We start from the raw sequence: 21,490 nt of genomic DNA, 5'->3' as shown, positions 1-21,490 counted from the left end.
TAGGAAAAGGGAGGCTTTATGACAGTGGTAACCAACCTTTTCAAGCCCAAGAGCACATTTTATTTCCAATTGTAAGCCGTGATCTACCACTAAAATATGTTTTTAAAAAAGCACTTGCATGATTGCAATTTCTGACAGGCTCAATGCATGTGCATACATCCACACAAAGACTAGTAATTTAAATAAGAATAAAGATGATAGTTATATAATCAATTCCTAAATATTAAGAAAAACGTATTAGAAATATACATTTTAGGACAAAAATACAAGTAAACTTCTTTGTTTTTTAAATAAAACAAAACACAAAGGACATGAAATAAATTGCTTTTACAGATTTCTTTCTTTAGTAACTCTTGCCTTAATTTCTCATACATCACAGGCAACACACTTGTGCTCAGTGGTGTAAAGTAACTAAGTACATTTACTCAAGTACTGTAGACTTTTGAGGTATTTTTATTTTACTGGAGTATATCCAATATTCGATATTTTTACTCCTCTACGATTATTTCAAAACTTTAGTTACTAGTTACTTTGCAGATATACATTTAAATATTATAAATCATACATTAACCACTTTAGCCCTATTTTATAACTATCTGAAAATAGCTGATCTACAAGCTCACAACATGCATTGCTACGTGTTGTGAGCTTGTAGATCTGCTATTTTAAAACATATTTGTACTTTTACTTTTGGTACTTTAAGTATATTTTGATGCCAATAATTTTGTACTTTTACTCAAGTAACATTTTGAACACAGGCCTAAAAAGTATTTCTATATTGTGGTATTGCTACTTTTACTTAAGTAAAATATCTGAGTACTTCTTCCACCACTTGTGCTCAAATGTGATCAGTGCGATGGCACTTTGTATGCGCGGAGTTTTCCGTCTGTTTTTTTTTTGTTCTCGCCGTTAACGGCGAGAACAAAAACAAAAACAATCTGTTGGTGCCCTGTGCTTCAGCACCTAAAGCCCGTTGGATAAGCCACCACTGGTTGTAGAACACAGTTTGAAGATTTAAATCCAGCGTTCTCCACCACTGAAAAGGCTTGCATGTCACAAGATAGGGCTCGTTATTTCTTGAGTGCGACCCGCGAGTCGAATTATGTCAGCGGAACGACGCATGGCTTCCATTGAACCAGCGTTGCCAGATTGTGTGAGAGAAACAAGCAACCAGGTCTATGAAAAGAAGTCCAAAATAAGCGACTAGGGCAGTCCAGTCCAACTTTATTGTTGAATGTTGTTTTAGAGCAGTGGTTCACAAACATTTTCATGTGAATATATTGGGGGTCCTTGAAGGACCCCCAATATATTCATGCGACTTTACAGAAAAACAAGCCCAAAGTAGCTTATAATAAGCAGACTTGGCAACACTGCCTTAGACGCACTAGCCTAGTCTACACTACACAAATTCTGTGAATTGTCGATGGCTGCCCGTTTGCCACCGGGACCACCCCGCGATCGACTTACAAGGCTTTGATGATCTACCAGTAGATCGTAATCGACTGGTTGGTTACCCCTGCTTTATGATGTGGATTCAACTGTTATTTGGACTGAATAGAGTGACACCCACTCTCTGAAGTGACACCCACTTCCTTCTCCTGCCCGCTTCTGCTATAGTGTGTATATTTACCCAGGCTTTAAAAACAAAGACGCCATACATGGCATACTGGCAACATGCTTTTGGCTACCATTACGCTGGCTGAATATGAGAGCCTAATATTGTCCCCCATGTGGACAGACATACAGACATACACACTGACAGACAGACAAAGCTTTATTGATGCATTTGGCTGGCATCCTAACCCTGCTATTGAGTTGTAACTACTTCCTGTTGGAACAAAGCGGTGTGTTGTCCCTCCCTGCTGCCTACTAGAGCTGATCAATGGAAATGCCTGCTGACTGGAAGCTCCTATTGTACTGTGATTAACAACTGTGTTGTGTGTTGCACGGTGCCTTTGTGCGCGCGTGCATGTGCGTGCGTGTGTGTGTGTGCCTGCATGCGTGCTAGTGTGTGTGCATATGTGCACGTATGTGCACAATATTGTGTAGATAAAGCAGTGTTGCTTGTGTTTTATTTGTCGTTTTATTTGTTCAAATGTAACCCGCCAAATTTAAGGCATGGAAGTTGGTAACATTATTTGCCTGTCCTTGTGTGTGTTTAGAAAACTGTTCCCACAAATAGATAAACAGCCGTGCAGATGAGGCACTGAACAGTGTGGTGGAGACTAGAGAGGTTACCGTTGGCAGTGAGTGCTGCCTCCGTTTCCTCTCACCAACGGTCTTTAAGCCTGATCCATACTTTGTTGCAGGACGGTGTCGCTTGCCGTAAATAGCCGATCTACAAGATGATCACAGCGCATATCGCATTGTGAGCTTGTAGGCTACAGATGGTAACCGGAAGACTCGCCCTAAAACACGCTCGCCCCCATTTTTTCCCGCCGACCGCTCACTGGGGCCACGGTTCTTGTATTCTTCCATTTGTTTTTACTGAGGATAAGGTTAGAAATAAGTTCAGGGATAGGCAGTTTTACTGAGGTTAAGTTCGGATTGGGGTTTGGTTTTGGCACCGTTTTACTGAGGTTTATGTTAGGAATAAGGTTAGGTTTAGGCATAGTTTACTGAGGTTACGTTTTGGAATACCAGGTAGAGACCGTTTCGAGGTCGCCGAATTTGCCCCCGGCACGACTGATGATACTACGCTAACAAACAAAAGCAACCACTCTGTCTGAAAGTCACTAAGCGAATTTTAATGGTCGTCATGCGGAAAATATTACTTGATTGATTGAATACTTTATTAACAGGTTTGTTAACAGTACAGGTAGTACAGTTATGCTAAAAGGATAACACAAAAAGCCCCAGGGGGCTTGTTTCCATTGTGGTCCATCATTGTGGTCCATTGTACTCAATTCATCAGTAATACAAACATACTCAATTCATCAGTAATAATACATACAATCACAGCATACCGTCGCTGTCGGGTGCAAGCATTGAATGTCCAAAACCCTTACATTTACGGAAATGGAAACCTATTAAAATCTCTTGTTAATACTTTTCATTGGTTAACCCATTGATACCTGGAACGCATCTGTGTCACTTTAGATGTCTTGCTATGAGCTTGTATATCTGCTATTTTTGAAAAATCGTGAAAATTATTTTTTAAATATTTTTTTCCAATTTCTTTTTAGGATTTACATTTTTTTTAGAGGCGGCCTCAGGTCTTAATGGGTTAAATCAGTTGTAAGGCAACTGTAGACATGGGTACCACGGGGAGGATAATCAATGGCACTGGCATAAGCGTGAGAGAGAGGATTTATTTTCTTAAATATATTTTTTTATGTATTCAATTAATTTAAGTCGCGTAGCATCTGCATGCAAATTACCTCCTGCATGTAATCCGTCCTGCTATTCACGCAGCCTATCCTATTTAGTTTTGGATACACCTTGGAGCATATAGCCTGTGTGTGATTGCACGCACAGTTCTGGCTCAGAGGACAATGGCAAAAAGCTAAAATATAGTATGTATGTATTTGGGCATTCCAGCCGTCATGGACAAATATTTGAAAATGTTGTTTGCCAAACTGGGGTGGGACTATGGGAGATAGGTGGGGTTATTACTATGATTGAGTCTAGTGATCATTACAATATATTGAAGTGAAAGAAAATGTTTCGTAAAAATAGCAGCAATAACAGTTGTGTTCAGGCACGTGCAGGGGGGGCTTTGGGGGCTTGAGCACCTGCCTCTTTTCCCTTTTTTTAAGAGCTTGATCAACACATGTGGCCCATATCATGAACATTTTGACAAATAATAATAATTTTGCTTAAAAATGATTATCTATAATTATAAATAAATTGACCTGGCTGTTATCTGTCAGTTTTATTTTCACTTTTCCCCTGATGAAGTGATTCATGCCCAAGACACCCCAATTTTGTTTTTGTTTTTTTTCGCAGCGGCACTACCCCACCAACAACCTTGCCAGGACCTAGCTCTGACCCTAGTGTATGGTGTTTTAAAATATTGTTAGACGTGCCCTTTAGATGGAATTTGAGCACCTGCCCCTCCAGTGGTCTCTGCACGGCCCTGGTTGGGTTATTGTCGGGGTAATGGTTAGGTTAAATTGTTTATGGTTAAGGTTAGGCTAAGGGGATATGGAATGACGTCAAGTCAATGCAATGTCCCCCAAGGTTTGCACGTTTGTTAAAACATTTAAAAGCTCATTTTTTTTCAGGTCAAGACGTCTAGAGCAGGGTTTGTCTATATGTAAGTCTGCACTCTTAAAAGACCAGTCACATTTTTGATGTGCGACACTGTCGTGCGACCAAGTATGAATTAGGTATGAGGTTACTGTGAGCCACACAGTCTGACTCTGAATGGAGGTGCGAGTCACGTGTTACTGTGCTGGAACACTGAGGTACTGCCGCACCTAGAAATGGCACTGATTTGAGCTGACATGTTGCAGGATTAGTGAGTGGCTGTGAAGTCATTGTGCCTGTACATAGAGTGAAGTTGGAAGCAAGGACACGCTCTACCAGGGTTACCATGTCCGCTTATTATAAGCGACTTTGGGCTTGTTTTTCTGTAAAGTTGCTTGTAAATATTGGTAGTAGCGGGTTGCGTTTTTTTGGGCTTGTTTCTAAAGTGTAGTTGCTTGTTTGGGCTTCCTTCCTAAATGTTGTTTAAACCTGTGGCTCTCAAACATTTTCATGTCAAGGACCCCCAAAATAATATGTATTTGTCCGGGGACCCCCCATCTGAATATATTTTGTGCCAGGGACCCCCGTACCAGATTTGTGTCACTTTTTGTCAAGATTTTCTTTTAAATAGCCGATCTACAAGCTCACAGCGCGTCGCATCCCGACACATTGTGAGCTTGTATGTACATTGTGAGATGTATGTATAGGTTTAAAGTGCTCATGTGGCCTACAGTCGCTTCTTTTGGGCTTATTTTGATAGACCTGGTTGCTTATTTCTCTTACAAAATCTGGCAACACTGCACTGTCTGTCATTATGCTGCTAACTGCCAAAGCTGGATGGGGGCAGCAGGCTGAGAGCCTGCTTATTTATTATGAGGAGGTACAGCAGGCAGCGGTGGAAAGTAACCAAGTACGTTTACTTAAGAACTGTACTTAAGTACAACTTTTAGAAAACTTTACTACTTTGTAGATAAATACATTAACCACTTCGAAAAATAGTCGATCTACAAGCACGACAATGGGTACAACGAGTACTGCATGACCGGGTGGGGCATGCATTCCCAACTTGCATTGTTCACGAGTAGGCTGGTGCATAATAGAATTGTGAAAATAGCAGAGCTACAAGCTCGCAACGCAATAACAATAATCTAATAATAATTATAATTTATTCGAATGCCTGACTCCACTGCAGCCCACATTCCCCTATCAGTCAGCGTGGAGAAATGAGTAAACTGGCTAAGTGATGAAAGCATTTATATAAAAGCTTTTCATCACTTAGCCAGTTTACTCATTCACCGCTGGGAATAAATGATGACTAACACAACGACAAGCCAGGTTGACACAAGCCCACACATCCCACGGCTCCAGTTTGGAGTAGTGGATATTGTTAATGATCACTTCAGATACATGACATTTGCTTAATGAACCTTATTTTACGTTTTAACCAGGAGGACGTAGAAACAGGCTGTGATGCTGTTTAGGACAAAACGTAAACTCCAAACAGAATTTAATGTGTGATGATGGAGTAGCTATTTATGACATTTCAGAAGAATTGCCAGTGTAACGTACCTACAGTATGTTCTGGTCATGTGTGGTTAATCCTACTATAAATGCACAACATCTCTGTATGTCTGTGCAACTTTAGTTCATGTATCTCCGACCGATCAACTGGTCTACACTCCCTATTTGGGCATGCCTGACACAGAACTCCATATATGGGCATAAAAGGGACACAGACAGGTACAGCGGGTACAGCTGGTTTGCATAACTGGGTGGGGTATGCATTTCCAACTTGCATCGTTCCCGAGTAGGTCTAGTACGTCTAGCATTATAAGTAAGTAGCTCGGTATCAGCCAAGAACGTGGGGGTCTATCCCCACTACAATGCGCTAGACCCCCTGGGAGATGGAATTCTGAGGTGCCATCAGCTCCCAGCACTTGCCGCACGACTTGCCGCACCCAAGTAGTGCTACTCATACGCTGAGTTGGCAGTGCCCGGGATCGAACCCATAACCTTGCAGTTCAAAGGCAAGAAATCTACCAGCTGAGCTACCCGGACACTAAGCTGGAACAGCATTATAAACTTTGACTAGAAAAAAACTCAAACTAAAACATTACTGTGAGCTAAAGGTCACAGCTAAAACTGTTTCTGTCTTGGTTGTGAGAAACAATTCAGTTGAAGAAGTCCTCTGTGGTAAAGCCCGGGAGAACAAGATGAGGCAGTATCATGAGGCAGTATCATGCGACAGGTTTATTACACACACTGGGAATACATATAGGGTTGGACACATGACATGACCAGAAGATATGAGACGTAAAAAGAACAGAGCGTAATAGGATAAGAATAAGGAACATGACCTTCGGAATCTAACAGATGCATCTCGTATCAATAATGAACATGATGTATTAGGAGAGCAACAGATGCATCTCGGATCAAGTACATCAAGGACTTTTCATAACACTGTCCAAATGGATTTGTTCAGATTCAAACCCATATCAGACAATGGGCCTCATTCACTAAGCTGTTCGTAAATAGTTTGGAAATAAAGTGACTAAAGGGGTGTGTATTTTCTGAAATGGAAATGGGATGGAGTGTACACCCTTGACAGATCTACAAGCAAACGTGGCGGGAAGTTAGTTTACAACGTCTAACTTCACAACCAAAAAGTTGGAAAGGACATTATATAAGCCCTTTCTACTGAACAATTGCTCACTCACCTTTAGCGAGGTGAAAAGATGATGCTGGAATCAGCCAATATCCGTTTTTTTTTATCAGAGCTTAATTGATTACTGAGGGGAATCTGTCCTTTGGATGAACATATCCTACACCGGAATTGTAAATGGAGTAATGGACACAGCTAGATTTCATCCATACTGTATTCTCATCAGATGGTAAGACTACATTCATGTGATGTGGTCAATATCATAAATTAATAGCGCGACATTGGAGTTTGTTGGCATGAAAGCCCAATAGGCAAAGCTGTGGCCACACTTGAACTAACGGCAAACACGCCGAGGGAACTAATAATTCAGCTCAACTGAAAATGTTTTTTTCGCATCATGTCTATAATATGCTTCCAAGCAATAGATTGTTTGACATATTTATTCTTTTTTGTATATGTGTTTGACAAATGTTGGGCACATAAATATTTTATTTGAGGTTTGGCACAGTATTGTAATTGATTTTGCATGAAGAATAAGGCATTCTAATGACATACACAAGCTTTGGTCCCACCTAAGTCTACCTCCGAGCAGACGTGAGAAAGAGCAGACTTAAGTCAAAAAAAGATAGATGAATAAGACTCTTAAAGTGGGTATTTGCGTAAATGCCGATAAGTACAACATTTTGATGTAAACAAGCTTAGTGAATGAGGCCCAAAGACTCATATCTCTCCAGAACCCTGTATGATCACTGTTATAAGTCCCTTATCATTACACTGGGCCATGGACTTTATAAGCGCAAAGCCCAGCGTTGGCAGGCCCTGCTTATATCCCAGTTAGTACGTAGATGATTTTAATCTGAGATATGCAAACATCCCTGGGGGACATGAATGAACCTAGTGAACATACAAATTAATGTTTAGCCAACCTCTAGAGCGGTTGTTCTCAAAGTGGGGTCTGGGGACCCCCAGAGGTCCATGAAGGGTTTCAAGGGAGTCCTCAGCAAAATGAGTTTACATAACATTACCAATCATTCCCCTATATGCCAGCAGTTATCAGCCACTGGAGTAGTGTGATGGTGTTTACTGCTGAAACACATTGCCCTCTTGCTGTATTTTGGTGTTTTCACTGTTTGTTTTGGTAGACAGGGATGTTATTGGGCAACACAACCACACTACTCCAGTGGCTGATGACTGCTGATATAGACGGAAATTATGGGTAAAACATGTATATATTATTTTGTTATGTAAACACACAGGGCAAAGTTACATGCTATGCCTTTAATATAATATCAAAATCAGTTTAACCACTTTAAGCTTTACTTATTTTCAGATGGGGGTACGCGGCCAAACACATATACATTTTGAGGTCCTTGACATGAAACTGTTTGAGAACCACTGCCCTGGAATGCATACAATTTAATTATACCACCCAACAATCCATACACAGTAAAATCCTCAGTTTAACTTGTTTTGTGCGATTAATGCGCATTCATTTAAACTGCTGCGACAAAATTATTTTTAGAAAAAAGGTACATTTTTTCGGCGGGAATAAAATCATCAACCTGTATGAATGGAGGAATCACCAAAATAAAGGTTTGATGTGAAATAATTGCGTCACTTTTATGTATCCTTTATTCACGTCGCTCCTGGTGTGTAATGACCTTAACTCAGTGTACAAATGTAACCAAATGGACCCATTAGGAGCCATTTGGTCCCATTTTGGTACACACATTGATAAATGAACCCTCAAGATTTGACTGTGTAGAGAACTAATTTATATTATTACAGATCAAACATTCTTTCGTCCATCAAAGAGATTGGTAAATTATCATATTAATGACAGGAGAAGGACATAACACAATGGAATTTTAAGACCAGTCCAACAGGGAAAAAATAAAGCCTGTTAACTGAACGTGTGAAAACTCACACTTTGACAGTTCCTTTTCACCCTCATGCTAGCTGAATTCTGATTTAACTATGAAGGTAAAAAGTTATGATGAAATAATTCTTCAAAATGATGTAGAAAATAACAAGTGCGGGTAGAATATTTAATTCAATAGATGAAAAGCTCCTTCAGCCAAGTGATGGAGCCATTAAAACCAACAGTGACATTGAGTGTGTGTGTGTGTGTGTGTGTGTGTGTGTGTGTGTGTGTGTGTGTGTGTGTGTGTGTGTGTGTGTGTGTGTGTGTGTGTGTGTGTGTGTGTGTGTGTGTGTGTGTGTGTGTGTGTGTGTGTGCCTGCGTGCGTGCGTGTGTGTGTGTAACAACAACAAACTAGCTACGTTGCCTATAGCCAGGGCATACATTCTGACAATGGTCTAACTTCTCGCCGATAAAATAATAGTGACATTAAACTATCCCTGTTTTAGCTGGGGACCCCCTAAAGGACCAAATGGAAGGTTAAAAAATCCACACACTGGTTTAAAGCTCCCAAACGATTTGTATTAATGGCGCATCGTTTCGACATCAGGCATTTTTTTTGCCTGATGAATGAGTGATTCATAAAATTGTTTGGGAGCTTTAAACCATTGTGTGGATGTTTTAACCTTCTATTTGATTCTTGCCTTGATGTCCTGCACCTGGCCTAAATACAGGTACTAGATGTGTACACTCTCCTCTTTGATAATGGGGCCAGCTGGAATTATGGGCCATCGGAATAATTACATGGATGATGCCCTTTTTTCCCTTCTTTTGCACATGTAAATATCAAGCACTAAGCTCTTCATTCTACCTCCTGTTTCATTCCCACAGCAGCACAGTCCATGCAAACATCTGGTCAATGTACAGCAGAGCCCACTACTACTGTACATGACATCTCCATCAGCCATCCACCCCCAGCCTAGTGCCACTCACACACACACACACACACACACACACACACACACACACACACACACACACACACACACACACACACACACACACACACACACACACACACACACACACACACACACACACACACACACACACACACACACACACACACTTCTAGACAAAGAGAGAGAGAGCTCCTCCCAGTATTCCACCTAACCACCATCACCCACAACACAATTCTTTTTGACACTGCCAACACGCACGCACGCACGCACGCACGCACGCACACACACACACACACACACACACACACACACACAGGGCAATAGTCTAGATAGAATATGCTGTCATAAGTGACGCTTGAAATGCAGCAGGGAGATAACTGCTGCACAACAGTGATGGGTCGTTCATGATCGATTCAAAATAACTAATAATAATACCAAATAATAATAATAATCAATCAAACAAACAAACAAACAAACAAAACAGTGATAATAGCTTCTACACAGTATTTGTCCAAAAGTCCTCAAGTCCAGGACCTAGAGTCTAGGTCCTGTGTCTAACAGCCTCTTCTGGAGGAGAGGAGAGGAGAGGAGAAACTATTTCCTCAGGTTCAGTTTTAGAGAAATAATGTAGGACTCATTCAGTCATTTTCATTTTTCGCAAAATGAAGTCCAGAGTCTGTATTCAGTTTAACACAAATACAGAGAGATAGAGAGTGATAGAGAGTGAAAGAAAGCGTGTGCACGCGAGAGAGGAAGGAGCCTCGGCGTGCGTGCGTGCGTGCGTGCGTGTGTGTGCGTCTGCATTTGCTTGGATGCATTGCTTTGCCACTTTGCTTGGATCGGTGCCGACGTTTAATTCATGGAGATGGAAGGTGGAGGATGATTTGTACTGCATGTCAGTGGCTGACAGCCTCAGTGGCCCTCTGGCACCGAGAGCCACCAACCCTCATTTATTTACTGAGCCCTGGCCAGCGGCATGACTCACACCCAGCTCCCACAGCCAAACACGTACTGTTTTTCCTCCCTTCATGTGGATATGTTCCTCTGTGCCGACTTTACTTTCCCTGAGGACCTGCCATATGGATTTTTTTGTACCTGTGAAGTGTTTTTTTTTTAACCTTATGTCTAATCATGCACAAACTGCACCTGCCGCAATATGGACCTACCAATGTGTTACCACTTTCGCACCTAATGCTTATCTGCTAGTCTTATGCTATGTGTATATATGTAGATGTCTTGATATCTTTTTAAGGTTCTCTTTGGTATGCTTATTTAATGTAAAATAAGCATGTACCCTGGGGGTACCCGGACCCCATTTTGAGAACTACTGGTCTGAGTCTGCACTGATTTAACTCAGAAAGATTTGGGTCGATTTCTTACAGAGCTAAATCAACACTGAAGGCTTTGCGGTATGGATGTGAATCAGTGTCATCGTGTCCCTCAGTCTTTTCTATCTCTCTTTTGTCATGTTTTTCCCACTTGTCCCTGCGAAGCAGACTGTGCATGGAGTGTTATAATCAATTCAGCAGACTTGTCTTTTGTCACCACAGCATGTGCTGGCAGCACGCTCGCCAAGCTGAGGAATTACTGCCGAGGTGTGGAATACAGGCCCATCGGTCAGTGTACAGTACATGTCTGTGTGGCGTGTGTGAAGATCAAAGCTGGGAGGTATGTTTATTTAGGCCAGTGGTTCTCAAACGTTTTCCCGTTAGATAGACAACCCCCCCCCCCTTGTACATAGTCTTTTATTTTGTATTTATTTATTTTTTACACTTTTTTTAATGTACATAATGTTATCTTTTACCTGTTTGTTTTGTAATGATATTTGAACTGTGGTGCCACTTTATATGTCTATGAATTGAATATCAAGGACCTCATTGGAAACCATTGCCTAATAAAATATTCAATCAATCAATCAATCAAGGACCCCCAAAATAATATGTATTTGGCTGCGGACCAGCCCACTGAAAGTATTTTGTGCCATGCAGGGACCTCCAGAAGCAAAGATTTGAGTTGAAATGTTTGCTTTAAAAAATACATGTATACAAAGATTTGCCCACATTTTCATGATTTTTTAAAAAGATTGCAGATCTACAAGCTCACTTCGTGCCGTGCTATGAACGTGTAGATCTGCTATTTTTGAATAGCCAAACTGCCAAAGTATAAAATATGGTTCAAGTGATTAAAATGATTATAACGTTATATAAACTAATTTAGATGGGGACCCCCTGGTCCCCGGACCCCCACTTTGAGAACCACTGGTATACAGTACATGTGTGGCATGTGTGAAGATCAAAGCTGGGAGGCAGTATGTTTGTTTAGGCCAGTGTGGGACTGTGATGAGAGAGAGACCGAGCCATCGATCTATGCACAGCAGTGAGGTCAGAACGCATGCTGTACTCAGTGGTGGACAGTAACAAAGTACTATTACTTGAGTACTGGACTTAATACAGTGTTTGCTTGTAGATCGGCTATTAAATATAGAGCTTATGTTTTGTAATAATAATCCAAATCAAAAAGGTAACTTGTTAACTAATGTTTTCAAATAACTGTAGTGGCGTAAAAAGTACAACTTTACCTCTGAGATGTAGTGGAGAAGTGTAGAAGTATCTAAATACTCAAGTAAAGTAAACTTTACTTTTTCCACCACCGCACAACTGTTTGCTTGAGTTCTGTCGTCGTTGGTGTGGACTCACTGTCTGGTGTGCATGATATGTGTGGGAGGCTTAGAGGCCAGGAAGGTCTGAGATGTGACTGCTCCCGCTAGGAAGGAAACAAACATTATGCCCTCTGTCCTGGGGCTCACCAGAAGCACCCACGACTTCACTCATCAAAGAGAGGTCTATATAATATTTAAACAGCCATCACGTTGTACTATAAACAGCCACAGAGACACACACACACACACACACACACGCACGCACGCACACGCACACACACACACACACACACACACACAGGAGGAGTAGCTATTTATGCTCTTGTTAGCTTAGCTTGGCAGGAATGTTGGCATACAGTTACGATTGAAATATTAGTTACATTTCTCTGCTTTTTAGATTGTACTCTGACATCATCCAGATTGTTTTAGACACACACAAGTTTGTATTTATACTTGAGGATATTTAGTTTAGTTTGATTTTACGAATGCCATCTGTACAATGGCATTCGTGTTTCATGTTTGTCATTATTAACCCTGAAGCTGAAAATAGCAGATCCACAAAGCAATGCAACGCGTTGTGAGCTTGTAGATCACCTATTTTCAGTGTCTACATCCTACTATAATTCTAGTAACCTCTGTAGTGGTGTAGTGGTGTCACTACCCGGTTCTCCTCACTGGCTGGAGCAATTGCTCTGATTTCGCACACAGCCATTGACCATTACCATCTGAACTTAACTGTGAAGCACGTTTTTCGTTTTCATCAAATCTCAGCTTCTTATTAGCGTTTATGTGTGAAAGAATGTCCCCACGGATGCGTCGACCGGGTATGGTCTAGTTTCTTAAATTCTACTATGCTTGTGGGGACATTTGGTCCTCACAAGTATACAATTACATGCACAAATGCATGCGTGTAAGAAGAATAACCTGGGGAGAAGTTCCCCAGGTTATAGCCTTGTGTGGTCATAGTGTAGGTATTTGTGTGGCCGCTGATGGAGACGTTGGGGGTATCACTGTGTGTGTGTGTGTGTGTGGGGGGGGGGGGGGGTGCGCGCGCGCGTGCGTGCGTGCGTGTGTGTGTGTATGTGTGTGGGCCAACAGAGAGAGCAAAAGGACAGCAGTTTGGATTGTCAACAAATAAAAGCTCCAGCGGACAGTACAACATTACAACTACAGCATATCATTGCTGTCAGGCAGAAACCTTGTAACTCCATATTTCATTGATAATTTTTTCGTAAATGAATGCCCTACTTACGTACTATCATACAAGAGTGTCGCACAAAAGCAGCGATTTGTTGTGAGCTTGTAGATCGGCTACTTTTTGTTTTTAAAATAACAATCCAAAAGGAACGGTTTTGGACATACAAGGTTTCCACCTGACAGCAATGATATTATGAATAAACAAAACCTCAGCCATGTGCAAACACACACAAATGCAATATTTAAGAACATTATGTGCAGAATAATGGATGGCTTCCTTGTAGTGAGCTGGGCATATTTCATATTTCATATGAATCCCTATCTGGTAGATATATTCAAAATATATATCAAAACTGGTGTATCTACATTTTAAATTAGCCTTAGTCGTAGCTCCAAAATATGTGTTGACCTTTCACCTTATAGATGTTTAGCTACTACTCATTTGAAACCAACCAACCCACTCATGCGCTCGCTCGAACACGCACGCACGCACGCACACGCACACGCACACGCACACGCACACGCGCACACACACACACACACACACACAGCCTTTGTGTCAAAAAAGACCTCCCATCACCCCTGCTCTCTGCCCTAGTGCCTGTGCCTCTATAATTAATGAAGCGGCCCTGCTCTCTATGCACTGACTGGGTCTCTGGCAAGATGCAGTCATCAATATTTACAACTAACATGAGAATGAGATGTTCAATTCAAGAAAAAAACGAAACATTGTCAACATCAGATAGATAGCCTAATCTGGTGTAGTCCATGTGATCAGCGCTGCCTGCATGCAGCTAAAATTTTGTGAAAACCCACACCAGCCAACTAAAGTAGCCTACAACATGGTCTCACTACAATGGTTAAGCAAAGGTCATTTAAATATACAGAATCTGAAAACGCACACTGAGAGCAAGTAGTAGGCTACAGTAGTCCTAACACCTGACGTTTCCTTCTCTCATTGGCTCAGGTGTGAACATGTGCCTGGCAGGTGTCTAGTTATCTCCTACAATAAGGCAGTGGTTCTCAAACATTTTCATGTCAAGGACCCCCAAATGTATTTGGCCGCAGGCCCCCATTTGACAAGATGTTATGTCAGGTTACCTCCAAAAGATATTTTTGTTGTTCATTTTTTTCCCTCCAAATGTTCATATGTTTTGTGTTGTGAGCTTGTAGATATGCTCAAACAGCCGAATTAGGCTAAGGGTTAAAGAGGTCAGTAAAACTGATTTTGATGCTATAGGCCTATAACATTTTACTGGAACCCCCTCAGGACCCCTGGACTTGGAGAGAACCACTGCAGGCTAATAAAAATCCTTAATGTGAGTGGAGTGTAGCCTGCAACGAATGTGTAAATCTTGAGAGTATAGAAATATGGGTCCATTTGGTCAAAGTTAAATTAAATAACAAGTGCAAGTGTTTTGAGGTATTCGTACTTTACTTGAGTATTTCCAATTTCCAATACTTTTACTCCACTACATCTCGGATCCAACTATTGTACATTTATTTGAAAACTTTAGTTACTTTGTAGATTTTTAATATTATTATAAAACATGCATTAAAAACTTCAGCCCTATATAGGCCTACATTTCGGCCATTTATAAAATAGCACAAAGCAGATCTACAAGCTCAAGTTGCCACACATTGTGAGCTTATAGAGCTGCAATTTTCCAAAGATTTTTATACATTTGAAAACTTGAAATAGACATTCTGCAATGAGTAGGCCTACTTTTACTTTTGGTACTTTAAGTAGGCCCTACATTTTGATGCCAATATAGCCTACTCTTGTACTTTTACTCAAGTAAAATTTTAACACCGGACTTTTACTTGTAACAGGGTGTCTCTGCATTGCAGCATTGATACTTTTACTTCAGTTAGTTCAGTAAAACATGCGAGTACTTCTTCCCTCCACTGGTACCGGGACATAAGAACATTAACATCAGCTACTCACCGAGAATCCTGCCCAGAAGGGGCACGAGTGTCGGACCCGGGGCGACGTGGTGAGGGCCAGCGCTGCGAAGCTGACAGCCAGGATGAGGGTCCCCAGCAGCATCTGAGAGACCCCCAGCGCCAGCATGATGCCCCTCCTGGTCCGCCACTCCCGCAGTCTGGACAGACCCAGGGACAGCGACGCGGGGCTCAGGGAGCCGGTGCCTCCTACACCGCTGCTGCGGGGCAACGCGTTCAGCGGCATTGTTGTCGCTCCAAAATCACAATCAGGATGATGAATGGCGGCCGATGGCAAATAATTAGAGTAAAATCGAAAAAAAGAACCTACAATTCTAAGTCGAAAAGGAACAGATGTTCAATTTAAGGTTATGTTGTCCAGATTATTACCCCTATATTCGCCTACAGTGAGAGAGAGATTTACGTTTGTTGGTAGTTGCCCTCCTATTAATAAGCTATCTTATAATTGAAGACACTGTCCGATGAGATTGTCCAGATGGAGTGTCTGATTGTCCAGGTGGAGGGTCTGTTCGTCCAGTTGGAGGGTCTCCATCATCATCAGTTCAGGTTAAACAAACCACTTCAATTGGAGATGTAAATTGTGATCGCTGGGTCTTTCTTTCTTTCACGGCAACGGTGAGGAGAGAGAGAGAGGTGAGAGAAAGAGAGAGGGGTGAGAGAAAGTGAACCAGGTGACAATTTTTTCCTCCTCTCTCTCAACAAATCTTTAAAAAAAAGAAAAAGAAAAGAAGAAGCTACAATTCTAAGTCGTAAAGGAACAGATGTTGAATTTTTCGAGGAAGATCTTCAGGGGAAAACAGCATTCCTTCAAAACGCATCATTGTGTTGTCATCATCCAACGATGCACCATTGTTATGTTGTGCTGCTGGTGGCTCTGCTCTGCAGGCTGGAGATGGATGGTCTCTCTCTGCTTGTGGGCTGATGCTGCGGGACGCGTGGTGGACAGGGTTGCCAAGTCCGCTTATTATAAGCTACTTCGGGCTTCTTTTTCTGTAAAGTGGCTTGTAAAAATTGGTAGTTTTTTTCTGGGCTTGTTTCGAAAGTGTACTTGCTTATTTAGGCTTGCTTCCAAATGTTTTAATATCTATTTTTAACCAGTGGTTCTCAAATAATTTCATAAATGTTTTGTGCCCAGGGAGCATTTGTATTCCAAATATTTCAGATTGTATTGCAGTTTTTGAAAATAGCCGATGCATATAGGTTTAAAGTGCTCATGTGGCTTAGTAACTAAGCCACATGAGCACTTTAAACCTATATGCAACTAAGCCTTAGTTGCTTCTTTTTGCCTTGTTTTCCTAGACCTGGTTCCTTATTTCTCTCGCAAAATTTGGCATCACTGGTGGTGGTGGAGGAGGAGGAGGCTCCTACATGATGCTTCTTACTGCTTTAAAACATGGATGAGAGTCAAAGCAAAACGTACAAATGGCTGAAATAAAACACAAATCCTCTGATATGGATTCTTGATTATGTGAATGAATGTCCAAAGTGTACAAACGAACTGCGGTAGTAGAGAGAGAGGAGAGAGAGAGAGGGAGAGAGAGAGAGAGAGGCTCAGAGGACTGGGTTTTTCACAGACGCCAGCAAATCTCACAGCCAATACACATTGGTGTGTGGGTGTGTGTTGTGTGTGTGTGTGTGTGTGTGTGTGTGTGTGTGTGTGTGTGTGTGTGTGTGTGTGTGTGTGTGTGTGTGTGTGTGTGTGTGTGTGTGTGCGCGCGCGCCTCTCTCTCACAGACACACACACACGCTGCTGTTGTTGTACGGTCCTCTCACTGCGTATTGAGTATCTGTGACACTCAGCGTTTTACTACGATGGCGCACAGCAGTGAGTGAGGGAGTAGAGGTGGACGTGGACTGGCCACACATTCTCCATAATGCCCAATTTATACATGATTGACATACATAAATCTGGGAGGCATGCGTTAATCCGACAGACATTTTCTCCGACTATGTGGCATCCGCGTGCGGTTAGGGTTAGGGTGCGGGTTTGGTTCGGGTTTAGTATTGGAAACGAACGTCAAAAAGATAGTGCGATACAGAGAGTAACCTAACGTGTACACAAAACCTAATTACAAAACCACCACGCGTCTAAAACTATGCGATTTGATTCTTAATGCATGAATAAAATGAATACCAAAACACTCACCCCAAAACACAGTCACCCCGGGGCAAATCCGACGACCTCGGAACGGCGTTCACCTGGTATTCCTAAACGTAACCCCAGTAAACTATGCCTGAAACCTAACCTTATTCCTAAACGTAACCTCAGTAAAACGGTGTCAAAATTAACCTTATTCTCAACAAAACAAATAGGCCTACAAGAACCGCTGCGGTCCGCGAAAAAAAAATGGGGCGAGCGTGTTTAGGGGCGAGTCTTCCGGTTACCGTCAAAATGCATTATGAATCTCAGGTGAATGTGATTGAACTACTAGTGTTAATTAGTTGCACGTGTATCCTATTGTTGAGTATCGACTACTATTAGCTAATTATTTATGCACAACACATTGTTTATCGTGCATCATGGCGTTATAGTGTTAAAAGTAAATAAGTTATTTTTTTCCCCACCTATCTCATAGAATGCCATCTTCAAGTTTATAAGAGCAGAAAATGAATGACCTGCTTGAAACGCCACCCGTTAAAACGAAACTTATAGGGATGATTTAGATCATTTAAACCAGTGGTTCTCAAAGTGGGGTCTGGGGACCCCCAGGGGTCCTTGAGGGGGTCCCCAGCGAAATTAATAGTTAGGTAACTAACTCTGAGTGTGTACAAATGGAATAACACTAATGATGATACTACAGTGTAGATTGGGGGTCCCCCCGATCAAATGGTATCAAACGGGGTGTATAATGCATATCAAACTTGGGGGTCCTTGAAATTAAAATGATTGGGTCCCTGGCATATCTTTTCAAATGGGGGTCCGTGGGCTAATGTGTGTCAATTTGGGGGGTCCTTGACGCAAAAAAGTTTGAGAACCACTGATTGAAACGGTTTATTCCGTTAGTGGTGGTTTTCAACCTTTCTCAAGGACCCCATTTGGAAAATCACTGGCGTTTCTGACCTTGATCCTTGCGCAGTTTTAGATTTTAGAGCTTTGTGCACCGCCTAGCGGCGAAAGCTGGGAACTGTGTGCTTAGTGCTGCAATGTCCAAGAATAGGAATTCTGCAGTAAACCCTCACCCTCTCACAGCCCTGATAGAATAGATCAGTGGTTCTCAAGGTGGGGTCCAGGGACCCTCAGTGTTCCTTGAGGGGGTTCCAAATGGACCCTCGCAAGTCTGTAACTCTGAGCGTGTACAAATGGAACCAAATGGACCCTTACAGGTCCTTTTGGTTCCATTTGCACACTCAGGGTTATGGGGTCCTTGAAATTAAAATAAGTTTGAGAACCACTGGAATAGATCAAACAATGAAGGATTGGCCAGGAGGACAATATTGTTCTCAGCCTCAATAAACACAAACACAGCTCCCACTTCAAGAAATATAATAGCATAGTACAAGTAACAAAAAAAAAAAACATTTACTTTAGAGACCCTCTACTTTAAAAATGATTTTATTAATTAATACAGTGGTATTCTTTAAATTGTGTCGCAGAAGAGAAAAAAAAGTCAGCCACACGTGAAGAGCTAATATTCAATTAAAGCAGTGTTATATCTAATAAAAATAAAATAGTACTGGTGTGCCATACATAATATATTGTCTATTAGTACAAAAATACATTTAAGGGCACACAATACAGCATCCAGTATCACAAATCAATGAGGGGGACACTTTCAGAGCACACCCTTGAAAAAGAGCATGTTTTAAACGCATTTAACCCAAGCACTTCGCTGTTCTGCAAATAACCATAAAAAGACCTTTTGTGACCATTATAGTGTGAATATATTGGTAGAAAAGGTGGATGCATTACTGTTAGGTTACAATTTCCAAGGCTCAAGGGTATAACCAGAATACAAAGATAATCATGTTCACTTTCCACTTTTTAAAACATGTTTTCTCTAAGTTTTATACAAAATAACAAAGACATACAAAAAGTTCATTTACAAACAAAGAACCAAGGCAATATGCTAGCTTTATATACAGCCACTTCTGTTTTTTTATTCCTTCTTTTTTTTTCCGGAAGTCATATGCATAGCAGATAAAGAGAGCAAACCTTTGTTAACCTTTATCGACTGTTCTTGTGTGCTATACCCAAGTTCATTTATACAATGGCAGAAGAAAACAAACTTCATTTTCCATAATTTATCATAACTTATTTTTTCTTCTGGAAAAAAGTGAATAATCTGTTGATAAGGCATCGCTGCTTATTTGTGTGTGTGAGTGTGAGTGTGAGAGAAAAAGTAAGAGAGAGACTTGAGGAAACAACTGAGCAGATTTGTGGACCTGAGTAAAGCACATGCATAGAGCTCCCTCGGGCTGGAAGAAGAGTCGTGGTAGTTGAGTCCTGGAATCAGTACTGGTGCAAATCAAAGTATTTCACCAACACTTGCGGTACTTAGTGTAACTTTTAATTCGTAAAAATGTGCTACTCAGGATATTCCTGTAAGATAAGAGAGGAAGAAAGGAGAGCACGATGGCAGGAAGAACCATTTAAGTCTCTGACCGAACCTTCTTTGAATCATGGAACTAACACCTTCCTAACACATCTCACTGCAGATACAGTACTTACACACATTACCAACACCGGTTTTAAACACCTGCCATTCTCAACACAACCTACCCCACTTTATTCTCATACCTTCATTAAAGTTCCCTCACGGAAAAGTAACAAATTGTGACAGTATATCGTTATAGTCAGACACACGTTATAGCTGCAACACAATCGGTAATTGATGTGAACTGGTAATTTCCTTCATCGGATTCCTCCAAGTGAGATTTTAGTAAATCGACAATGATATATATACTACTATATATACTGTATGCATATATTGTATAGTATAAATACAGCAACATGAATTGTTAAGTATGTCTACTTGAATGGTATGGCCTCAACACCCATTGATCTGCTATGTAAAACACACTCTTCAGTGGCATAGGGCATGCATTTCCATCAATGGTTAAAGAGTCTTTTGAGAGTTCTGTTTTACATCGACACTTCAGAACAGGGAAGAGTTTAAAAGCACAGCTTGGAACAATAAGCATCAGCAGTCACCATCAGCAGTCTTTTATGGGTAGAGTACACAGCACTGGCTGACTGGGGCTTCTTCATATTTCAGTATGTGGTGTGGCTCTGTCCTCCTCTTCATGGTTTGACATTCAGTAACATCACACCTGCTGACCTGTCCTTAGAAGTGGTCGATGAGCACGGACACACAGTTGGCTCCCACCAGGTAGTTGGGGTCACCAGGGAGAGACTTATTCTGCCAGCTCTTAGGGTCACCTGAGGTTAGACAGAGGAGGAGTGAGTAACACAAGTAGGCAGTGGACGCTCAACAAACCACGAAGAACACCAGCTGGATGCATTTTTTATACCCTCTTGTAATGATAAAGCTACAGACGCTGCATTTATACGGTTACAATAAGAGGATGTACTCCCACGACAGTTGGATTCTCAGAGTGCTAAACCCAACAATACTCACATTTCCATGCATTCATCTGGCTCACATCACAGAATTTGCATTTATACTATGCTTATAAACTTGTTTTTTTACTATACATTTATAAAATTTCAATTCATAAGATTATTGTGCCCATTTAGACACTTTAAACCTGGTGTCCCCATTTTTGGCAGGTCATTAGTCAAAAGTAAATTATATTCAAAAAAAGCAAATCTACAACATGTCACAATGCTTGTTATTGTTGTGTAACAATGTTATTGTTATGTGTTGTGAGCTTATTGATCGGCTGTTTTCGTGTTGTTTTTTAAAAAGCTATGTATTAATAAGGGGACCACTGCCAAAGGCTAGGGCTATTGGAGGCCTTTGGCATGGAAAAGTTTGGGAACCCTAATCTAGACCAAGGGTCAGACAACCCTGCAACCCCTCACCCTTCCT

At 41.3% G+C, this 21,490-nt stretch overlaps 3 protein-coding genes across 15 annotated transcripts in view; all 3 read right to left on the bottom strand.

The window, feature by feature from the left end:
- Positions 1-12,458, bottom strand: part of LOC311042752 (E3 ubiquitin-protein ligase RNF185-like) — a gene marked incomplete at both ends in the record, with an annotated part of 28,130 nt that extends 15,672 nt beyond the window's left edge. The window contains one exon of the mRNA XM_084053733.1: positions 12,373-12,458. Within this exon, the coding sequence (XP_083909859.1) occupies positions 12,373-12,458 (86 nt within the window). The remainder of the gene's footprint in view (positions 1-12,372) is intronic.
- Positions 1-15,723, bottom strand: part of fam189a1 (family with sequence similarity 189 member A1) — a gene marked incomplete at its 5' end in the record, with an annotated part of 121,451 nt that extends 105,728 nt beyond the window's left edge. The window contains one exon of the mRNA XM_084065536.1: positions 15,481-15,723. Coding sequence (XP_083921662.1) covers positions 15,481-15,723 — 243 coding nt within the window. The remainder of the gene's footprint in view (positions 1-15,480) is intronic.
- A 3,311-nt stretch (positions 15,724-19,034) lies between these two features.
- tjp1a (tight junction protein 1a) overlaps positions 19,035-21,490 on the bottom strand; it is a 128,913-nt gene continuing 126,457 nt past the window's right edge. For all 13 annotated transcript variants that reach the window (XM_084063509.1, XM_084063503.1, XM_084063511.1 and 10 more), the window contains one exon: positions 19,035-20,877. In XM_084063509.1, the coding sequence (XP_083919635.1) occupies positions 20,783-20,877 (95 nt within the window). In that variant the 3' untranslated portion in view covers positions 19,035-20,782. The remainder of the gene's footprint in view (positions 20,878-21,490) is intronic.

The sequence above is a fragment of the Gymnoscopelus microlampas genome (assembly GCF_963454915.1).
Source record: "Gymnoscopelus microlampas genome assembly, chromosome: 1".
Lineage (NCBI taxonomy): Eukaryota > Metazoa > Chordata > Actinopteri > Myctophiformes > Myctophidae > Gymnoscopelus > Gymnoscopelus microlampas.
Note: the sequence above shows the minus strand (reverse complement) of the source record. Positions and strands in the feature narration are given on the sequence as shown.